General features: G+C 40.9%; 1 protein-coding gene and 1 long non-coding RNA gene across 3 annotated transcripts in view; one reads left to right on the top strand and one right to left on the bottom strand.

Moving 5' to 3' along the window:
* The first annotated feature begins 3,259 nt into the window (after positions 1–3,259).
* On the top strand, positions 3,260–22,054 carry LOC120735276. Its single transcript, XR_005696212.1, has 4 exons — positions 3,260–4,289; positions 10,574–10,583; positions 17,061–17,065; positions 22,044–22,054. It is a non-coding gene; the product is annotated as an uncharacterized LOC120735276 (long non-coding RNA).
* hsf4 (heat shock transcription factor 4) overlaps positions 17,496–22,745 on the bottom strand; it is a 25,999-nt gene continuing 20,749 nt past the window's right edge. The window contains exons 12-13 of one of the 2 annotated variants that reach the window (XM_040034535.1): positions 21,405–21,499; positions 17,496–20,015 (exon numbers count right to left, since the gene is read on the bottom strand). In XM_040034535.1, the coding sequence (XP_039890469.1) occupies positions 21,440–21,499 (60 nt within the window). In that variant the 3' untranslated portion in view covers positions 17,496–20,015; positions 21,405–21,439. The remainder of the gene's footprint in view (positions 20,016–21,404; positions 21,500–22,745) is intronic. The other variant, XM_040034526.1, reaches the window with a different exon arrangement.

Genomic DNA, 22,745 nt, shown 5'->3' with positions numbered 1-22,745 from the left:
CTCTCCACAGCGCCTGTATAGAAAATCCTGAGGATCTTTGGAGAGACCCTGAACTTCCTCAGTTGTCGTAGGTGATACAGGCGCTGCCTAGCCTTTTTGGTCTGGACCTGAATGTGGGCAGCCATGTCAGGTCTGAGGAGATGTGGACACCAAGATACTTGAAGGACTGCTCTCCACTGGAGCTCCATTGATGATAATGGGCTTGTAGTCTCTGTGCTGACCCCTTCTGAAGTCCACCACCAGCTCCTTGGTCTTGCTGACGTTCAGCTGGAGGTGGTTGTCCTGGCACCACGATGCCAGATTCTTCACTTCATCCATGTAGGCCGCCTCATCGTTGTTGGAGATGGCACCCAACACCACTGTGTCGTCAGCAAACTTCACAATGGTGTTGGAGCCATGGGTGGCCACACAGTCTGAAGTGTAGAGGGAGTAGAGCAGTGGTGAGAGGACACATCCCTGAGGTGCTCCTGTGTTGATGGTGATGCTGTTGGAGAAGCACCTGCCCACCCTCACCACCTGAGTTCTGCCAGTGAGGAAGTCCAACACCCATGCACACAGACGGCTGTTAAGTCCCAGATCCCTCAGCTTTGTGAACAGTCTGCAGGGCACTATTGTGTTAAACACTGAACTGTAATCAACAAACAGCATTCGCACATAGTTACCCTGTTTCTTGTCCACGTGGCTGAGAGTGGTGTGTAGGACGTGGGCGATGGCATCCTCTGTGGATCTGTTGGATCTGTAGGCGAACTGCAGTGGATCTGTGGTGTCTGGGATGGAGGAGGAGATGATGTTCTTCAGCAGCCTCTCAAACACCTTCATTACTACCGAGGTCAGTGCAACTGGCCGGTAATCGTTCAGGGATGAGGGTTTGCTGTTCTTGGGCACAGGGATGATGGTGGATCTTTTGAAGCATGTGGGGACCACAGACTTCGCCAGGGACTCGTTGAAGATGTAAGTGAACACACCTGCTAGCTGGTCAGCACAGCAGCGCAGCAGACGGCCGGTGATGCCGTCTGGCCCCGCCGCTTTCCTTGTGTTCACTCTCCTCAGTGCCGCTCGGACGCCATGCTCCGCGATGCTGGTCACCGGTCTCTCGCTGATGACGTCACTGTCCTCGTGATATTGGTAGACATTTCCACCTAGCCAGATCACCTTCTACTTTCTTTAAAAGTGGGATATGGTTTAATTTAGTTAGATCTGCAAGCTTGGGAGAAACATTAATACCTAAATATTTTATATATCCCGATTGCAGTGGTGTAGAAGAAGAATTATGGAAGGAGCAATTAATCGGAAGGATTGTAGATTTTGACCAGTTAATTGAGTAATCTGATATTCTTGCAAAAGAGTTTATCAATTCAATCGCCCCAGAGATATTGGTTTGTGAATTTTGGAGAAAGAGTAACACATCATCTGCATAAAGGCTGATTTTATGTTCCACGTTCTTGCATTTTATGCCCTTAATTACTGAATTCTGTCTGATTGCTGCTGCTAGTGGTTCAATAAAAATTGCAAACAGTGAAGGGGAGAGTGGGCATCCCTGCCTGGTGCCCCTCAGGAGACAGAAACTGGAGGATGTCTGGTCATTTGTTCTGACACAAGCTGTTGGGGAATTATATAATATTTTTAACCAGTTGATGAAAGAGGATCCAAAACCAAATTTGTGTAAAGTTGCAAATAGAAATTTCCAGTTAACTCTGTCACATGCTTTTTCTGCATCTAAAGAAAATATTGTAGTTTCGATGTTTTTACTGTATGAGTAGTCTATTAAATTAAGTAATCTACGTGTATTTGTTGATGAGTGCCTACCTTTTATGAAACCAGTTTGGTCAGGATGAATTAAGAGGGGGGTTATTTTCTCCAGTCTCTTTGAGAGAGCTTTGCAGATTATTTTAAGGTCTACATTTATAAGGGATATTGGACGATAGCTTGAGGGATATACAGGGTCTTTGCCTGGTTTTAGCAGGAGATTAATGTTTGCAGAATTCATATTTGATGGAAGTCTGCCCTTTTCTTTGATTTCCAACAACGTTCTGTAAAAAACTGGTGCTAGAATCGTCCAGAATTCTGCAGGAAAGCCGTCTGGACCTGGAGCCTTATTATTGGGCATACTTATCAGGGCTTCCTGGAGTTCACCTGGTGTCAGTGGTGAATCCAGTGCCATTGCTTGAGTGTCTAATAATTTTGGAAGAGTTATGTTGTCCAAAAACTGATCAATTTCATATTTAGATTAGGGCTGGGACAACGCGTCGACGTAATCGATTACGTCGACGCAAAAAATACGTCGACGTAAAAAAATCTGCGTCGATGCGTCGTCACTTTCAAAAAAAGACATGGCGGCAGCGAGTAGCGAAATCATGAGTGAGGCAGTTGCAGTCAACTTAAATCACTCCACCCGAACACGCAGTTCTACAGTATGGGGATATTTTAACAGAAAAGGAAGTGATTCAGTCGTTTGCCGGCTTTGTGAGGTGGAAATGGCCTATCATAAAAGCACGACGGCTATGCACCAGCACCTCAAACGACTGCATCCAGGAGCAGCTTCTGCAAAGGACAAACCACCGTAAGTTTTCAACTTTTTTACTAACGCTAGTTTTTACCCGTTAATTCATCCAGACCCCCCCGCCCCACGTAGACGTACACTCACTCATAGACACAGAGATAAACACCCAACCTCCGTAAATGCAAAACTCATTTAAGCTGCTTAGCAGTAACATATAGCAGCTGCTGTTTAGTTGTTATTGTTTTTTTGGTTTGTGGCCCATGCTGGCGAAATGAGTCGGAATGCACGCAGGCTGATTATCAGAATCGGCGAAAGACAAAAATGTGAGACAGCGAATTGGCCGCAGGAGAAATGTTAACAAGGATAATGCACCACCTGCTAAACATAGCCGTCGTGGACACTATTACAACATTGTTAAAGTGCTTGCAAAAGCAAAATGACAACGAACTCTTGATTTGTCAAATTTAATGTGTTTCATCCTATTTGAACGCTGTTTTTATACATAATGCTTCTCCAGCTTGATCTTATAGGTCAAAGTTATGCCATCTAATGACTAGAAAGCAGTGCACCAGTAAAGGTGCCATCAGCTATGGCTGTTTAAACGTTATCTTTTCCAGCCATCATGATTACTGCATATCATATGTTCAACATTGGGGATTATTATTAACCTCTTACTGTTATGCTATGAAAGCACATGGCATAACAGTGTGTGTGTGTGTGTGTGTGTGTGTGTGTGTGTGTGTATCTATCTATCTATCTCAACCAGATCCTTATCAAATTATTTTGATATTATGCTTTCCATATAATTATTTAGTAATTATTCGAATTCATCTGTGTGCTGTGTGTGATTTATGATTTCAGGAATAAACAGAAAAGTCTGGAGGACTACTGTCAGAGAAGAAGTACACCATGCACCCCCCAGGAGGTGGCTGTACTTACTGAGAGCATCTTATCTATGATTGTAAAAGACAAGAGACCACTTGCTGTGGGTGAGGGATTCAAAGAAATGCTGACCACTTTCCAACCAGGTTACACTCTGCCGTCTAAGCGTCATTTTACAAGCATGATGGAGAGAAAGTATGAAACTTCAGTGGAGAAACTAAGGAATGAACTAAAAAAAGCCTCCAAAACATCCAAAATCTCCCTTACCACTGATGCTTGGACAAGTCTGGTCACAGAGTCCTACTTAGGGGTAACTTGTCATTTCATTATTTGTTCAAAGACGCCATTGCTGCTGTTTGTATATTATTAATGTTTTGCTATGATTTCCTTTGTTATATTTGTTTTGCAAAACATTTAATTTTTTGTTAAAAACAGAAGATTGTAGTACAATGTTATTGTGGATTTTGTTTTGTGAATGAAGAGCACTTTTTGGCAGAAAGCAAAGTGAATGTTACATTTTGTTTGTTTAAAGACACCATTGTTGCTATTTATTTGAAATGTTTTGTTAACTTTTCCTTAATTTTATATATGTTTGCACATTTCATTTCTTGTTAAATGCTATCTCTATTGTATTGATTGTACGACCTCTACAACTTTATTTTGCAATTTTTTTTTTTATTAAAAGGTCTTCAAATGAATAAATTTGTGTTTTTCATTTATATACATAAATTAGTAAATGTGAAATTGCTATACAAGTCAAATAATGGGGGAAAAATCGTTAATCGAATCGAATCGAAATCGAATCGGATTGAAAAATGAATCGTTAGATTAATCGATGCATCGAAAAATTAATCGCTAGATTCATCGATTAGGAAAATAATCGTTTTGCCCAGCCCTAATTTAGATGGTTTATTTGTGGTGAATACAACGTTTTATAGAAATCCCTGAAAATGTTGTTTATTTGTTTCGGTTCATATATTGTGTTCCCAGATGAATCTTGAACAGCACATATAGTTGTTTTTTCTTTATTTATTTTTAGCTGGTTTGCTAGAAATTGACCGGATTTATTACCATGTTCATAATTTTGTAAGCGTAGTCTTTGTACTAAGAATTTTGTTTTTTTAATCAATTATCTCATTTAATTCTAGTTTTGTTTTGCGTATTTTGTTCAATGTTTCCTGAACTTGGTGGGACGAGTAGGCTTCTTCTAGTGATTTGATGCTTTTTTCTAATTCCTGAATATTTTTGTTTTCTTCTTTCTTTTTATGTGATGAGAAAGAAATTATTTTACCTCTCATCACAGCTTTCCCTGCTTCCCATAGAACAGAAGCTGAGGTTTCGGGAGCGTCATTATACTCCAAATATGAAGTCCACTCTTTTTAAAAATATTTAATAAAGACTTCATCTTTGAGCAGCGATGTATTAAATCTCCAGTTTTTACTTGGTGTAGCGTTCTTCTTATGTATTAGTGTTAAAGCTACAGGAGCATGATCGCTGACAGCTATAGGGTGAATCTCAGTGTCTGAAATGTCGCTCAGCAGTGAGCTGCTGACCAGAAAATAATCCAGACGAGAGTAGGAGTGATGGACATGTGAGAAAAAAGTATATTCCTTACTGGTGGGGTGAAGGGAGCGCCATGCATCGCAAAGACCAAAGTCGCTCATATACTGTTTGATTATATTTGTGGACTGCCAATTACGCTGAGTTCCCGCTGTATTGAGCCTATCCATGTCTTCATTTAGTCCAAGGTTGAGGTCGCCTCCAAGAACAAGTGTGCCATCTAAGTGTTCAGAGAGTGCACTGAAAAAACCGTGGAAGAATGAGGGATCATCAACATTTGGACCATATACACTTACAATACATAGCTTTTTATCAAGTATAGATAGTTTAATGATTAAGAATCTGCCCTCTGGATCTATAACTGTATCGAGTACTGTGAAATTAATATTTATGTATTAAAATTGCTACTCCCCTTTGTCTAGAATTATAACAGGCTGCAAACACATTAGGAAACTCAGGTGTTTTAAGTTCATTCGAACCTCTAAGAGGTCTGTGGGTCTCTTGTAAAAGGACAACATCTGCCTGTAGTTTTTTGAGTTGGTTAAATATTTTTAACCTCTTTTCTCTGGAGCCAGCTCCATTTATATTCCATGTAACAAACCTTAGTGCACCCATAGATGTCTGTGCATAACTAGGGGTGTACGCTGTGTGTGTCGCAGGTGGAGAGAATACATCACTTGTTTGTAAATAAAGAGAGGGAGAGAGAGAAAAACTCTGTGGCGAGATGCTCCCTGAGTCTGACTATGTGTGTGCATATTTACTAATATGAGTAGGCTTGGCTTTAGTGTGTGTATCCTATAGGTCTGTGTGCGCTGTCTGACTGATGTAAATGTGCTGCCGTTGAGCGCATGATTGTGCGTATAATGTTGAAATAAAGGATGTTGTTTGTGGATGAGTGTGGAAGCAGGTGATCGAAGCAGTGAAAGAAATAAAGAAAGAAACCAAGGACAGGGGTGAGCAGCATAAAAACAAGAGGGGGAAAAGAGAGAAAACCCCCCTCGGAAACATTCCAATTAAATCACTGACGGAGAGTGACGGTGTTAATTCTGCTATGAAATCACATTTAAGATGCGATTTGATACTGGTAAGTTAAACAGATGTTAATGCAAGTTGGTGTGAGTGGATAGGGAAAGGGTGTAGCTGATTCTTATCTGGTCTGAAGTTAATACAGCCACGGAGTGTTTGATGTCATACTAACATGCACGTGACTGGAAGAGGTGTAACTATTTCCAAAAAGCAGACACCACATTTTTGTGAATTTGTAGTTATCACTGTCGCTTTACTGACGGCAAAGTTCTCTCCGGGTGTTCTTCCTCTCACAGCCCAAAGACATGCAGGTTAGCTTAACTAACGTGGGCGTGTTTGTCTCTCTGTGTCGATAGACTGAAAACCTGTCCAGGCTTTTTGCCCTCTGATAGAGTTGTACAAGCGGAAGAAAAGGGATGGATCCACTATATCACTGTGACTGGAAGCAACAACTTTAAAACTAGGAATGAAATAAAACATGAAACATTTAATCCATGACAGTTACAGTGTAGCTGTCAGTGAGACGCACTGAAAACGTTTGTAAAAAGGAAAACTGACTGTTTGCGCCTTGGCTACTGTGTCATTAAATCAGAGGAAAGAAACAAGTGCTACTAAAACATTAAGTGGAAAACTAGAATGACTGTATTCAAAGTTAATACGAGCCATCACTGATTCAGTGTCCTCGTCTTCTTTGACATCAATAACTCCATTTCACCAAAAGCCTGTATACATCCTCAAAGTGCAGCTATAAAAAGACATTTTACATGAAAAATGCAGCAGAGCTTCAACCCTGATGCCCCAGTCATCGTCATCATCATCACTGCCGCCGCTACCGCTAACCCTCCCTTGTGTTTTTTTTACTCTCACAAACATTCATAGCTTTCATCTTTCGGCTGTGCTCCCTGAAGTCCATCTGCATAGCTATCGGGCATAAAATGAAAAAGGGAAAAGCAGAACAAATGATGGTGGAGGTGCCACAGAGGCCACTTCACTAAAACAAGTGAAAACTGAACAAAGGAAACAGCTGCCAGAACCCTTCAAGAGCCACTTTCAGCTGCTGGTATTTTAGAAGAAGCGCCATAAACAGATAAGATTTCATACCTAATAGATATACACTTCATCGCCATCTATTTCTCAGTGTTTTTGCTCCTGCTTGTGATGTGTGACATCTTAAACAGTACAAAACTGGCCCAACAGGCACATTTTTCGCTACTCCTTGCTGGGTATATCCTTTCATACGCCACATTTGCTTTTACACATTGCTAAAGATGCAGAGCTTTCTGATGAAGAGACTTTCAGTAGCTCTTTGCTTTCCGTTCAGTCATCCTGGCTCTTTTAGATGATTAAATATGCAGGGCTGTTTGTCCTCTTTTCCCTTTTTTCTACCAGTGCAAAGCCTCGTCCCTGCTCTGTGTTGTGAGTCTGTGGCGCCTGCAGTTGAAGTGCTTCAGCTCTGCTGCTGCTGGTTATAAATAAAAGACATCGAGTTCTGTTGTAGTTTGGCCGTGCATCTGCCTGCAGCTGCTTCTTAAGTGATCTCTGTGGAGCCCTGGCTGGCATTCAGGGAAGAAATACAGGAGTATGTTTGTCATGACAATAGTGAGCACTACCTTATATGAGGATTACACCAGGTTTATAAAGATGCGTCTGTCACGTCTAGCGAATCTATGACCTGGTAAATTGTGCATTTGTGTGCATGTGTTTCTGGTGCAATCTGTGGTTTTGCAAGGAGGGGTTAACCTCTCGAGCGATGCTCCACAGAGCACGATGAAAGGAGAGGTACGCAGGGACAACACAAGCCATTCCAAATAGCACTCAGTCTGAATAATGCAGCAGTATGGAGCAGGGAGCGAGGGGGAGGGAAGAATTACCGGGCAGGGTGTGAGCGATTGTGTAGTGAGTGCCGACAGAGAGAGTTACAGGCCGAAGCGAGCACAGGCAGAGGTGGTGGAGATAAGAGGCGAAATAATGTGCACAATCCGAAGGGAGAAACAAACAAAACATAATCGTGCTGATTCATAAAGATACAGATGAGCGGCGTGGAGGACGAGGATGGCAGGAGAGGAGGAAGAGTAACAAAGGTTATTAGCATTACCATTAAATAAATAACTACACAAAAGCCCCCCCAACTCACAGACACACAGACATGCGCACACACGCGCACATGTACGCACACATTTGCACACACACAGACGCACACACTTTCTGAACACTACAAAGCTTTTCCTAAAGGGCTAAAAATAACTGCACAGGCCTGCGTTTCAGCTGCTGAGATAAAGAATCCCAGCAGCATCTCATTATAGGCACAGTGGCTCACCGAACAGCCCCCTGTATATTTTGCATTGTGCAAGACGATTACATGAATGAAACGTAAACGTCACACTGAAATTGTGAATGTGTGTTAAGGCAGAGAAACGTACAAAAGTTTCTTTTTGTGTAGCCAGTTCGGCTTGAGCCCTTGCACGCATGTACACTGTGTACATTTTAAAAGTGATTACTGTTGTTTGCAGTGTTTTAAATCTGCCATAAAACTCAAAAAGCTCCATTTGAAACAGGATCAGTTTCTGGCAACTGCCTACAGGCTAAATTATAATACACGTGAGGCGTTTGATATGAAGGGAGGAAGAAATGATTTGGGGTCATCTGACTTTAAATAAAAATAAATAAAGCAGGTTCTTAAATTTGAATTCTTGACATACTTGATCCCTAAAAAAACCAAGTGGCAGGCCTTTGGAGAAACTGAACGACTGCCACATGTCTTCCCTCACGCTGACAGCATGCTCTCCACCGCGCCTGTTTGGTCAGATGACGCCTTCGTTCTCCTTTTATTGCTGCCTGCACATCCTCCATTCCTTTCCTTGTGTCTTAGTCCCGCCTACCACAAATGCAAGGAGAAGAAGGAAGGGCCAATGAAGAGGGAGCAGTCAGAGCAACAGGCATGTAACAAAGTAGACTTCTAGTATTTTATTGCAAAATCAATGAAATATGAGGTTTGGCAGTCACTACAGTGTGTGCAGCTTCTGGTGCTGGAGATGATCTCTATCGGTCGACTGTAGCTGTGTTCATATTCATATGAGATATGACCAACCAAACCCAAACTCTGGAGGTGTAGCAGACCTTAGACAGAAATACACTCTGTGCCTTTCAAATCACTGAATGCAGGTGTTCCAATCACGTCCACGACCACAGGTCTATAAAATCAAGCACCTAGGCGTGCAGACTGCTTTTAAAAACACTTGTGAAAGAATGACCTGTGAGCCGTCAGGAGCTCAGTGACGTGGGAGCAACTGGGAACACTTTGAGCTAAAGAACTGCGTGTAGAGACGTTCATGGCTTCCATGGCTGAGCAGCTGCAGTCAAGCCTCACATCACCAAGTGCAATGCAAAGATGCAGTGCTGTGAAAACTCTAGAGGAGTGGAGACGAGCTCTCCGGAGCGGCCAATCAGCCTTCTCTGTTTGGTAATCGATAGACGAGTCTGGGTTTGGTGGTTACCAGGTGCTTGATTATAGTGTGGGTTTTTTGGTTGTTTTTTTTACCCAGTTTTACCAAGACATCTTGGACAATTTCACCCTCCCAACTTTGAGGGAACAGTTTGGGGATGCCCCCCTTCCACCAGCGCACAAAGCAAGGTCCATAAAGACATGGGTTAGGGTCAGGGACATACAGAGTGTAGTCACTGACAATTTTGGTTTACAACAAACCAAACAACAACTGTGTAAGTCAGAACAGCATTGAGAGCATTTAATGTTGTTATCCTCACCAGCAAGAACAAAAACATGAGACAATTAAAAACGAGTAATGCCAACCAAACCCAGTCTAAAGATTTGTTCATGTAAAAAGAGGAAAACTGGGATCTCCATTATAAATCGTGTGCACTGAAAGAACGCAGCGTTTCCCTGACATCACATCCAAATATTAGACGGGGACTTTACCGCTCACACTCTCAGGTTGATGGCTGGTTAAAAGGGGAGAAATCTAATTTGGAGGATTCACAAATGGAAGATGTGCTACATCAGAGGCGTAACTGGAGACGAGTGCAGCTCAACCCTGAGATGAAGAGAAGCTGACAGACGCACAAGTTGAGAGGAGAGAGGAAATATTTATGTATTTCTAGCTTCTGTACTTCCTGTCAGTGTGTGTTCCTGGTAATGGCGGCGAGCTCGGCTCATATCGCCCCGTCTGTTTTTAAAATGCTCCAGACTCTTTCTGTGGCTGCAGCAGGAGGAGTGTACAGCGTTATAGTGCGAAGATAAAATAAAGGCAATTCATATTTTAATGAAAAACTTTTCAGTGACTGCTGATGACTCAGTTTGAAATCCAAATTGATGTAATTACTCCCATTTATAGTACTAAAGCAGTGTTTTAATACTCGCTATTACATTTAAGGAAACATATAACCTCATACAAGCATTTAAAGCGCCATATGTTCCTCCTGTCCATACAGCCAACGAGGACCTTTTTATGTTTCAGTGTAAAACAGTTTTATATTTCAAAAGAATCCAAAATTCAGCTCGAGGCTAAAAATAATTTGAGAGTTTTGCTGTTACGTAAGTGAAGCAGGTTATTTTTCAGGTTCTCATTTTGTCACAGCTCAGCAATGAAGCACAAGAGACGTGCAGCAAGACCATCACATGCACACACATGTGTAATGTAATGAAGCCATTCTTGACTTTTTGCAGTATTCATTATTACTGTTAATTTACAGAGGTATCAATACAGATTATTTTCAATATATATAAACAAACTTGTTTTTATCTTTGGGAGGGAATCAAAAATGCTTTTCCTCTTGATGACTCTGTGCACGTCCTTCAGGAATATATATCTGCATCGATCTGGTGTCTGTCAGCCTGCAAAACGAATACTGCACATTTCAAGGTCTGTCTAAAGAAAAGAGCTAAGAGCTTTTCAAGTTTGCAGTTTTTAAAGTGCAGATTATAGTTCATAACTTTTTATTGGCCAGACTCTGCAGGTGCAGCCGAGGGTGGCAGGGTGTGTATGGGCTCAAATCGTGGTCATAAATATTTTGTACTTATATTCTTATATGTTTTTCAATGCCTCCCTATCCTGATTCCAAAATCATTTTTTAAATCTCTAGACTCACAAATCACTTCATTTATTTGGAATGGTAAACATCCAAAATTGAAGAAATCTATTCTTCAAAGGCCCAAGCCGGTTGGAGGTTTAGTCCTCCCTAATTTCCAGTACTATTATTGGGCCGCCAATATCAGGAGTTTGCTGTATTGGAGACACTACCATGTAAAAACATCAACACCAGTTTGGGTTGCCATGGAGTCATATTCAAGTGGGAAAATTTCTCCACCTGCGACTTTAGGTTCATCACTCCCTTTGGCATTGCCTCTACCCAGTAACAATAGAGTTGTCCAGCAGTCTCTTAGAATCTGGTCTCAGTTTAGGACGACTCTGGGTCTCCGGGCTTTCTCACTTCAAAGCCCAGTTGCAGCAAACCACCTATTTGTTCCCTCAATGACAGATAATGCTTTTCATATCTGGCATAGAAAGGGCCTAAAATCTTTTGCAGACTTATATGTAGATGGACAATTTGCAAGTTTCTCTCAAATATCCACCAAATTTGGCATAGCTGCAGCTCAGTTTTTTCGGTTCTTACAGGCCGGACACTACGTGCAGAGTGTGACAGCAGAATTCCCCCAAATGCCTCCACACAATCCAGTAGATGATTTTTTAATGGTCAACCCAACCTCAAGGGGCATAATATCAGCCTTGTACAGCTCAATTTCCTGTAACGGATGCTGAGCGGTAAGACTGTAGGACGGCTCTGAAGTGTGAAGTTTGTTTCAAAAAAGAAAAAAGAGGCAGCTCATAACAAACTGCTTGAGTTTCCTAACGTTAGTTAGCTTTATTTCTAACAGAAAATAATGTATTTGTGTAATTTCTTCAGAATCAAAATACTTTATTAATCCCTAAGGAAATTACGTAACCAACCTGTATTTGGTGCAGGGAGACCCTTTGTGCATCCTACCCTAAAACCTGCTGCCAGGCCAAACGGATCAAACCTCGTTGCTGACACTGAGCCAGCCCCACATGTATATAAATGTGTGAATGCAAAAGGCCTGATGGGAAATGTATTTTCCTTTTGTAATAATAATAATACATTACCATTGTAACCCACACAAACAGAGTAGTTTCTCTGCACTATGATTGCTGCAGGCACAGAGAGCTTTCAGTACGTAAATCAGCTTAATCATAAAAGCTGTTTGTGCTTCACGAGGTCTCAGCACAGAGACGCTTTAGTGTCTTTGTTTAAAATGGATATAATTAATGTTTTAAATAAATGTGTTTAAGCAGTAAAAAATCTGTTTATACCATGTTATAGATTTATAGAGGTATGTCCTGTGTGGGTGACCCTGTGCTTTGTATTTTGAATTATTAATAGTCTTTAATTTCACTGTTATTTACTTTCTTGTCTCCTGAATTCTGCCTCTGTGCTCGTCTCATGTTCCTGTTTTACTTTGATAGTCTCGTGTTCAGTGTTTTAAGTGCTTCCCCCGGGTTTCCTTGCTTGTGATTGCTCTCGGCTGTGCTCTCCTCCTGGGTCTTATTTCAGCCCTGTGCCTTCCTCTGTTTGTTGCTTCCATGTCTCAGGTGTTCCTGGTTTTCATGTATTTAGTTTTCCCAGTTTAGGTTTTTTAAAATTAGTTTCTCATTTAACTGGTTTTTCGTGTTCGGATCATTTTCTGTTTTCTGGCATCAATAAAAGGCACGTTTCCTTCACTACTTTTCCACTCCACATGGTCACTTTGACAGGTGTAAGGTGCCAAAAAAAAAGATCTAATGCCATTATCATTAAAAACACTTACACTGTATTATCTAAACACAATATTGATGCATGTGTGCGCAGTGTTAGGGCTAGCATGGAGAATTAAAGTGTGGAGCCCAAAATGACGGCCCTGTTTGTCTTTGAGTTTTGCTGCACCAGAATCTGAAAAGGTTATCAAATTAAAACTAATAATAAAAAAAGTAAATAAACAAATCTGGGAATCTGATTACTTTAGATTAGGGTGACCATATTTTGATTTCCAAAAGAGAAGACACTTGGCTCAGTCATGAAGAACTTGCTTAAAGAAACAAAAAATCGGCCCGGGCATTTTGACTAGAGACCGGCCCCCCAGGTATTAAAGCCATAAATCCTTTGAATGAAAACAGACGCTGTTGTGACAGTGATGTACAGTCTTGTTGGTATATATGATTTCTATACATTGAACATCAGATGAAAATTTTGGTTGTAAGATTCAGATAATTATTTATTCAAAGCGAGACATTTTAAATAAGAATAAGAAAGTATTTCTTTGTGCCCCCCTCTCCCTGTTAATGCCCTACCTGCCCCCCTGGCAACACTTTGCTAGACCCGCCCCTGCACAGTTACCAGCTGTCAGCTACTTAGAAAAGGATCCTGGTGTTATTTGTCTCTCAGAAACAGTTCATAACTTCAACTCATTCATGTCACCTAAAAGGTAAACCTGTTTCTCCATCACCTGTTCAGCTCTGATGATCCAGTAAGGACATCTCCTGGTTCCATCTTCATGTTTCCCTCTCACCACATATCCAAACCGACATCATGACCAGCAACTTTACAGCTGTGGCTCCAGCAAACATCAGCTGATAAATTCTAACAACAGCTGATCAAGCTTAAACTGCTGCTGCTGTTTAGCTCGACATCCGCTGGTTTCCTCTTTCTGGAGCAAAGTGGGCGATAAACAAAGAAGAGAGAAAAGCTGATCAGCTGATCATTGATCAGTTTCATGATTGAAGGAGCAACAGGAGAGGGAGGGGAGAGAATGAGAGAAGAAGAAACAGCTGACAGCATAACGACAGAAAAACTCCAGCTTTGTGTCTTTTTTTAATTCTAGCTGAAGTCCGGGACAAACTGTTCCTTTTCAGCTTTTTTTTTCTTTTTACCGGAAGGTTGGCAACTCTAATAACCTTATGAATAAAATAAAGTTCACTATCAGTAACATCATAGCACCCACCCAGCTGTATAGAAACTCCGTAATGCTAGCTAGCACGCAGTATGAGTTATTGTAACTGACTGTAAAAAGTCAGCACAATGAGAATACCCTCCACCTAAACTTGGTTTATATCTGATCCAGATAGACTGCAGGCAGAGGTGGGTAGTAACGAGTTACATTTACTCCGTTACATTTACTTGAGTAAGTTTTTGAAAAAAAATGTACTTTTAAAGTACCTTTTTTGCACAATACTTTTTACTTTTACTTAAATACATTTGTGAAGAAGAAACGGTACTTTTACTCCGCTACATTTGCAAAATTCGACTCGTTACTTTTTGAAAAAATAATTAGTTTAACACATTAGATAACATGCCGCCAGTGGAGTTTCCGGTAACTTTTTTACCAATCAGATGTGGCTGTGCAGTCACATGACCAGTTTGAAACTGTGGCGGGCAGAGCGGCCCAAGCGTTTCAAAGTAGCGACACACGTAAAGAAGAAACATGAAAACATGGCAGAGCCAGTCGTCTACGCTAGAGCTGAAGAGGATGAACAGCCTTGGCCTCACATACAAAGGATGTTTCGCTTAAAAGCAGCACAAAAGAACAGCTCTGTCTTCAGTGTCGGTGTCTTCAGTGAGAGCCAAAACAACAACTTTTCAGCGTGAAAAAACTCAGCTCGTGTAACCTGAGTAAGTTTTCTCTAAATATCTTTTTAGCTGTGGTTAGCTGGATGTCAGTCTTATGTTACAGTAGCTGTGTCGAGCTGCGAGTCATGTTTTCGGCGCTACGTTGTAGTGAGATAAGTTTGTGGGTGTTTTGTGCAGCTTCGGCTGTCCTTTTAACTGCTCGCTGGTTAGCTAGCGTGAGCTATAAGCTAACAGCTAGCCTGGTTAATGACGCTAGAGTTCCACGCACATGCAAACAGCTCGTCTCTACTGCTTTAACTTTTAAAACAGAGGCAATACTGCGGCTGACAGGGTTTATTATGTGAAACAGCAGCTTGTTTAGTTTAAACAGTCTGCATTAAGCTGGGCAAACACTGCGATTTTTTTCAGTCACGTTATTCAGCTCCTGCTCAAACTGCACAATTAAATCGCAGGGGTTAGAAGTTCATAGGTCACGATGCAGGTCTCACACTATACGGCCTGATGCTCTGATGCGACCTGAGTGCTCAGACTGTGCGTCCATAACATGAAGCTTATCATACAAAATCTGTCTCTCGCTCTCACTCTTTGTGTCTGTCACTCACAGAGACACACACACCATCAACTTTGCTAAATTACTAATGGAAAACAATGACCAGACAGCTTTGATTGAGCAGCAATGTCCATCCAACTCTTTTCATGGTTGTTGTAGTCGTTATAATTTTGTGAGGCCACATTGAAAAGCCTCGGATACGGAAGCGTAGAGCTGCCACCCAGGCAAAGAAAAATAGAGCTTTATCACGTTATAACATGAAAAGTATATTGTTCTAACGATAAACCTTTCATGTTTGTACAATATACTATCACGTTATTACAATATACAGAATTATCACGTTCGTACAATATTAATATTATATTGTACGAACGTGATATTATATTGCTCAAATGTGAAAGGTATATTGTTAGAACAATAAACTTTTCACGTTATAACGTGATATAGCTCTATTTTTCTTTTGCCTGGGTGGCAGCTCTACGCTTACGTACTCAAATGAGCTTGCCTCATCCTACAAGTTGTGCCTCCATCTCTTGTGTCCAGATCAGACGCTGCACTGCCGTGCTGCTCCACCTTTTCTCTTTCATTTCTGTGTTTGTGCGTGCGCAGTGTGAGAGGCTGCTTTGAGGGGCGACAGGATTTCAAACAGGTTTGATTATCTTGCGACCAAACGATTGATGATTGGGAGCTGGTCGTGAGGTGTTAACTGCTTTTCGTTACCCCATGTATACTACACGATGCACGACACACGATTAAGGCAAAACTTGGGCCGATCCCCAAAATAGTTGCGCGACTGAAAAATCGGCTCAAAATGGGCCAAAAATCACACAGTGTATGGCCAGCTTTTGGAGGCTATAGCTCCAAACAAACATCTGCAGCTTGGCAGTGTATACGGCACTATAATGACCAGACCTGATTCTTTTGAAAACCTTACATCTTTCCACAGGTCTCCACTTCATCAGACATCACATAGACACAGAGCTGGATGAGGCCAGCACAAATAGAAGCCTAACCGTTGAAGATGATGGATCCATGGGGTCAGGAAAACCAGAAGCAGGGGAGCTGGAGAGGTACCTTTCATGTCCATTCACTGGAGGTGTGGATCTGTTGCATGGCATTCCTGCAGAAGCTGTCGATCAAAGTCAATACAGCTCTTCTTGCATCTGGAGGTTGTGATGGACTTCTCAGTCATGCAGGACTCGTGTTCACTGCTAAACAGTTACAGCTTCACAGCAAGAACCTTGAGAGCAAACTGCTGCTGAAGCTTAACCATCACCTCACTGAGTGAAGAAATGGCACATTTTTGCTAAACATGCAGAAATAGATGCACACCCATACAACTTATGGTAAACTGAGCTGCCTTGTATGTACATATGATGAAGATGCCTCGTTCTGTTTTCTCTGAGGCTGCTGTGCCATTTGGAGCAAAGATGAATATAAAGTTTACAGCATATCTTGTCACTGGAGATTGTTTGCACTGTTTATATATTTATATTATTTACTGCAGGCATTGGTGAAAAAAGCTTTATGTTGTGAAAATCTGAAAATTAGAATTGTTGTGCCTTATTTTGTTGATGTTTTTACATATATTCCTGTTGAAAATACTAAAATTTGTATATTTATTTATTTTTGTTTGTCTGATAGCATTTATTTATAAAATAAATCGGACATTTCAAACAGTTACTCGCTACTTGAGTAGTCTTTTTGCCAAGTACTTTGTTACTCTTACTTGAGTAACTTTTTTGAAGACTACTTTTCACTTATACTTGAGTAATAACATGTTTAAGGTAATGCTACTCTTACTTGAGTACAATTTCTGGATACTCGACCCACCTCTGACTGGTAGTAACAGGTAAATGAACTTTTTTTTTTTTTTTTTTTTTTTTTAATTATTTGAATATATATGAGTGCTTGTGTATAAATACACAAACAATACACACATGCTTTCAATTGTGTAATTTAAGTGATCTAGTAGCTCTGTTTTGGATGCCACCACATATATTTATATATAAACATATATAAATAAAACTACTTTTTTTTTTTTTTTTTACATTAGTAATTCCTTTTGTGCATAATTTTATATTATTGTTAATAATAAATTAATTAAAGCAACAAAACAACCTGAAGAGCCGGTTCGGAGCCGAAAGAGCCGGCTCTCTAAAAAGAGCCGGAAAGCCCATCACTAGTCTGTGAGCGCAGAACGTGCTCACAAAGCAGCAGATTGGGGATGACGTCACACACATGGGTCCTCTGTCAGAATATAGGAAAACCCGGACATTTTTATCAATCTCGAAAATCCCCCCCGGACAGAACGTGAAAAGAGGACATGTCCGGGGAAAAGAGGACGGTTGGTCACCCTACTTTAGATAAACTATTACTAAGCTAGCTAACGAGCTAACTTAGCATGCTCCTGTTAGCTGTTTACATAAAACAGAATAAATACAGTTTAACACATTCTGATGAATCCTTCAAATAAATAATTTGTTTGTTATGAATTTTTATTTGGAGTATCCATTTAAATATTTCACACACAGGTGGAATACATGTTCAGTTTCTTTGACTCCCTGTAACGATACACTTTATTCTTTAAAAATAAAAATCCATTTAAAACAATTCACATTTTCAGCGGCCCACTTTCAAAAGCATCTAAGCACTGAGATCATGTCTTTGTCTTCACTGACAGCCGGTGTCGACAGGATTTTCTGCTTTAATATACATGATGTGTGTTTCTATGCACATTTCTTAGAGTCCATTTAGCGTGCAGAGGTGCTTTTGGATGCCAGGCTTTGTTACAGCAGAGATCTTTTCACTCGTTGAACATCAATACTTATTTATCTGTCTGCAATCCCGACAGGCATAATGTCATCTGAACACACAGTTTGATCATTTCCAGTGCAAATGATTAAAAGTGGAAAACGGAATAAATTAAGAACACAACAGCAGCTGAATGCATGTATTCATCACTCCTTGGAAAAAAGTAATTACACTCATATTTATTATGAGGAACACAAATAAATGCTATGTCTAAAATGTACTGTGTACTCTCAAATATCATACAACTGTCATTTTTAGTGCAATTTCATTTGTTTACACCACAACTTGCTTTCCGTCCCTTTTCCAAAAGCTGCATGGAGAATGAAATAATCAAATGTTAGCCTGCAAGTGTATAAGTTTGTGTGTGTGTGTGTGTGTAAAAAAACATATATACATACATACATACATATATATATGTATGTATGTATGTATATATATATGGGGAAAAAACCATGATGGTCAGCTTCACATCGTGGGCAAAAGCTGCAGATTTTCTGCACAAGTCGTGATTTTGGTTGAGCGCCGAGGTACTGAGGCGCGGCTACACGATGCAGCACGATGTTGGTCGTGGCCTTGCTGCAGGCAGCGCTGCAGCTGACCTCCTCACTAATGCTACTAAAATTTGAAGCTTTTGTCAGACTCGGTATGAATAGCGGGGCTTTTAGGCTCACAAGCTAACATTATCCTTCTGCAGTGCATCTTTCTATGGTGCTTTCCAGTCCACCGCTTACAGCTGCTGCTCTCTACATTCCTATGGTCATTGCAGTTTCTCACAGTTCTGTACAGTATTGCACAATTCAAGTTCATCTACTGCCTCCAAACAGTGGTGAGGACTAATATTCGATGTCCAACGGCATAATCATTAATAAACTGTCGTTATCCAGAGTAAATAAGACGCATTCCTTCAAGCAGGTAAAAGATTCAATTATCAAGTAATCACCCCACCGTACATTCAGTGAAACAAAGTCAAAGTAAACACCGGCTCCTGGACAGCTGACGAATTCTTCTTCTCCTTGTGGTTTTGGCGTAGCCCCCTGTCCTGACTTTGGTTTTTATGCATGTGTAGCACTGAGCACAGATACAAGTGCAGCAACACTGTGTGACCACTCGTCTCCAAGATGAAAGATTACGGTTTAAAAATGCTGTCATTCATTTACTGAGCAACCCAGTGCTGGCTATTTACAAACAGGAAATCAATGACCCACTGTTGTAACTAGAGATAAATGACTAGATATACCGATTGTGCAAATATGCCGTAGTGTCCAGTGTAGATTTTGTCAAATGAGAATCTGTCTATTAAAACTTAACACTTAAATCAGACAGAAGAGAAATAACCTAATCCCAGGCTTCACGTCGGGACTGTGCAAAGATGGGTGTTACCTTCTACTGCGATAGATTTCAGAGAGCCTTCTTTATGGATTTTAACACAGCCTGATAGAAACGCTAACACGCTTATCTCTCTGAAGGATAGTGATGATTTTTTTCAAATGCCTAAAGTATACCTCAAATTCTACACTCCTACACAGACTGAGAAAATCACATAAAATCTGCCAAAGTTTGTTCTTTGATACAAATACATCATATTCTTAATAAGGATAAACTAATAAAAAATATTCATCTGTTGTGAAATCTTTATAGGAAGAAAAAGTCACCTCTCCAAGCAGGAACTCCCTCTCACACAAAGACTAAAGTGCAGGAGCCAAGAATGCACCGTCTGCATCCATCCGGCTTAATATCAGAGTCTAGATGTAAGGCTGTCGTAATGCTCTTCTGTGATTGGTTAACTGTGAAAATCATAGTCACTAACATCTTTTTTCGCCATGTAGGTATCGTTCACGCCCACAGAGCAGACAGCTGATAGATCCGATGAAGTCAAATAACCAGGAAGTAAAAGCTTTGATCAAAACGACTGCAGAGACCTTTTTCTGTTGTAGGCATGTGGATGTATAAAGAATAAAATCAAAGTCACGTGTAGGAAATAGCCTGGCAGGGCCTGGGGCTCAAACTGGTGCCCACTGGAGTACAAAGCGTAACAGCAGCGTCTGTGACCTGCAGACACAAACAGGAGAAAGGAGCGTCAGAAACTGAGGACACAGTTTTCAGTCATCGGTGTGGCATCACGTTCATTTTGTTATTAAAAATAATGCAGATGAGGTTACAAACCTTTACATTACAAAAAACGTCTAGTTTTATAGAAAAGCAGCCTGAAAGCTGAAAGCTCTGCCTCCCGTTCTCCTTTAAACGAACCAGAAGCGGTCTGAGAGCGAGGAGCTCTGTGCTGATGTGGTGCTGCGAAGTCGTTGACATAAGGCTGGGTATCATCTGAGCAGCAATGAAAACGTATGCTGATGATACTGCCTGAGGGAAGCATGTATAATGTAAACAGGGCCGGCCCCGGCGCAGAGCCCACTGGAACCCCATAATTAACCTTAATATGTGAAGAAGACTCCCCATTTATATTAAAAACTGGAGCATATTAAAGAGATTTGGTTCATCTGCTGCACACAGTACATTTAAAGCCTACAGCATGCTAATCTCTGTAATAAAATATAAAGGTTTGAGGTGTCAAACTGAGGTCTAGCAGGCTCTAAGAGTATCAGCTGTAACCTTCACTAAAGCTGTTTCTGTGCTGCGATGAGCAGTTGGACAGCTACTCTTTCAGGAGTTTGGACATGTGGGTCAAGTGATGGCTTTATAATAACGGTTTCATTCATGCAAGCATTAAAGCCACTCATTTTATTTAAAAGTGACAACAACTATTTATACTTTCAAGAGGTCACCATAGCAGGTACTTCCACATATCTGATGCAGCAGATTCTTAAACTTCCTCCCTGACACATCCCAAAGCAACGTGAGTCTCCTCCTGAGCCCAAACCAAGGATTCAGCCGCCCCCTCAGTCCCAGGTTGCTTAACTAACGATCTACGAGGTCGATACACAGAAGCTAAAATGTTCTCGTCATCCAAAGACTTCTGAACCTATGAAGTCTGATTCTGACCACACGATGGCAAACCTGAACAAGAATCAGAGAGCAGGTCTGCTGTGTGCGAGCAGCGAGGAGCTGTGTCGCGATTTTTATATCTGTTAATACATTACAATGTTTATTTTCAGTGTAATACCAGGGGGATCTATGAACGAACAATGAGAAGCTGTGTCTCATTGTGTACGGGCAAAAAGTCTATTTAAATCACAAAAAGTTACCAAAACACTTTCCAGCAGCTAAACGAATACGATTCGGTCAGATGCAGCATGCGGGTGGTTTGTGGCTGATGTGAGAAATACGCTGATTAAATCATTTCTTCGTGACGTGACAACACTGTAAAAAACAGTCCTGCATTCGTGCACAAAGAAATGGATTTGTTTGATAGTTCGATTAGTCTAAATATCCTCTGAAGATATGAAGCTGCATTGACATTAGTCTTAAACAAGAGACTGTTACCTTTCACCTCAGAAAGGACTATTCACGGCACAAATTCACTGTTCTTCACAGCCAGCGGCTGGAAAAGCCTCGACTTCCTGGTTCTGGAACATGTACTGTGAAAATAAACATGCACACGTTAAAATAAATCCCAACAGAAACGTTTCATATTATATCAAACAATTTGTTTACACAACGAATATGTGAGGACTGCACTGTACAAAACTCAGTATGAGCTAATAAATCATTCACTCATTCATGTCGTTATGAAATATCCATGCTAATAAACACTAAGGCTGTAAATGCTGGGAACAGAAAAGATTATGAACAAACGTGGCACTAAAGGGAGCTTTGAACATTTAATAAAAGGTTGTAATTTTAGTGGCTTTAAAACATCCAAAATACACCAAATCACACTTTATGTGTTCTTCATACAAAACTCTGAATTTTATGTATTTATAATTACTGAATAATCTCAGCTCAATTTTATTTAGAACAACCACCTTGATGCACTTTATACTGTAAGGTAAAGATTCTACAATCACACAGAGAAAATGTCAACAATCAAGTGTTCTCATCTAAATTGAAGAGGAACAGAAGCAGGATGAAGAATGAATTAAGACTCAGACCACAAGTTAAAGTAACAGTTGTATTAAACAGTCGTGCGTTGTTGAACATGGACTGAAAGAACTAGCAGGGCTCCACAGCTTGTCTTTGTGTCTTCAGTCAACATGAGTGGGCTGTGGGGGGGGGGGGGGATCTGAAGCCACCCGTGTTGTACATGTGAAATATAGGATGGCAGATATAACAACGTGGCGACACAGGATCAGAAAACACTGTAATTATAAGACAGTTTAACAGAGTGCAGTGCTGGGGTTTTGTGTTTTTGTAGGATAGCAGGAACATTCAGGGTCAACAATTAGGAAAAGGCAGTTGGTTGATCTGAAAAAACACTTCAGATCAACATGTCTGTGAAGGTTCTCAGTCATCCAGGTCATCGTAGTCTAAGGAGCTTGCAAACAAAAGTGTCTGGACTTCTTTGAGTTGCTTGAAGACGTTTCACCTCTCATCCGAGAAGCTTCTTCTGGCCGATGTTCACATTTTGGACAGAGAGGACAGATGGTTTGAAAGAGGAGTGAAAGAAGCATCTATGTCCACTGTGAGCCACCATCTTTGAACAGAGGCGGGGCTTACGACACCAACTGTCTGCCATCTATAATCCAGTTTTGAGTTCTCCCCTCCCCAGATGCCTGAACGCCCACTCACATCCTGGGCCAGCTGACCTCAGGAAATCACATGATAAGGTGGGGCCAGGTTTCACAACGAGCTCACCTGAAACCCTGGCTGATTGGGACCCACACC

This window comes from Simochromis diagramma, unplaced genomic scaffold (genome assembly GCF_900408965.1).
Source record: "Simochromis diagramma unplaced genomic scaffold, fSimDia1.1 OVJJ01000333.1, whole genome shotgun sequence".
NCBI lineage: Eukaryota > Metazoa > Chordata > Actinopteri > Cichliformes > Cichlidae > Simochromis > Simochromis diagramma.
The sequence above is the reverse complement of the archived record's forward strand: the minus strand, read 5'-3'. Positions and strand labels throughout refer to the sequence as shown.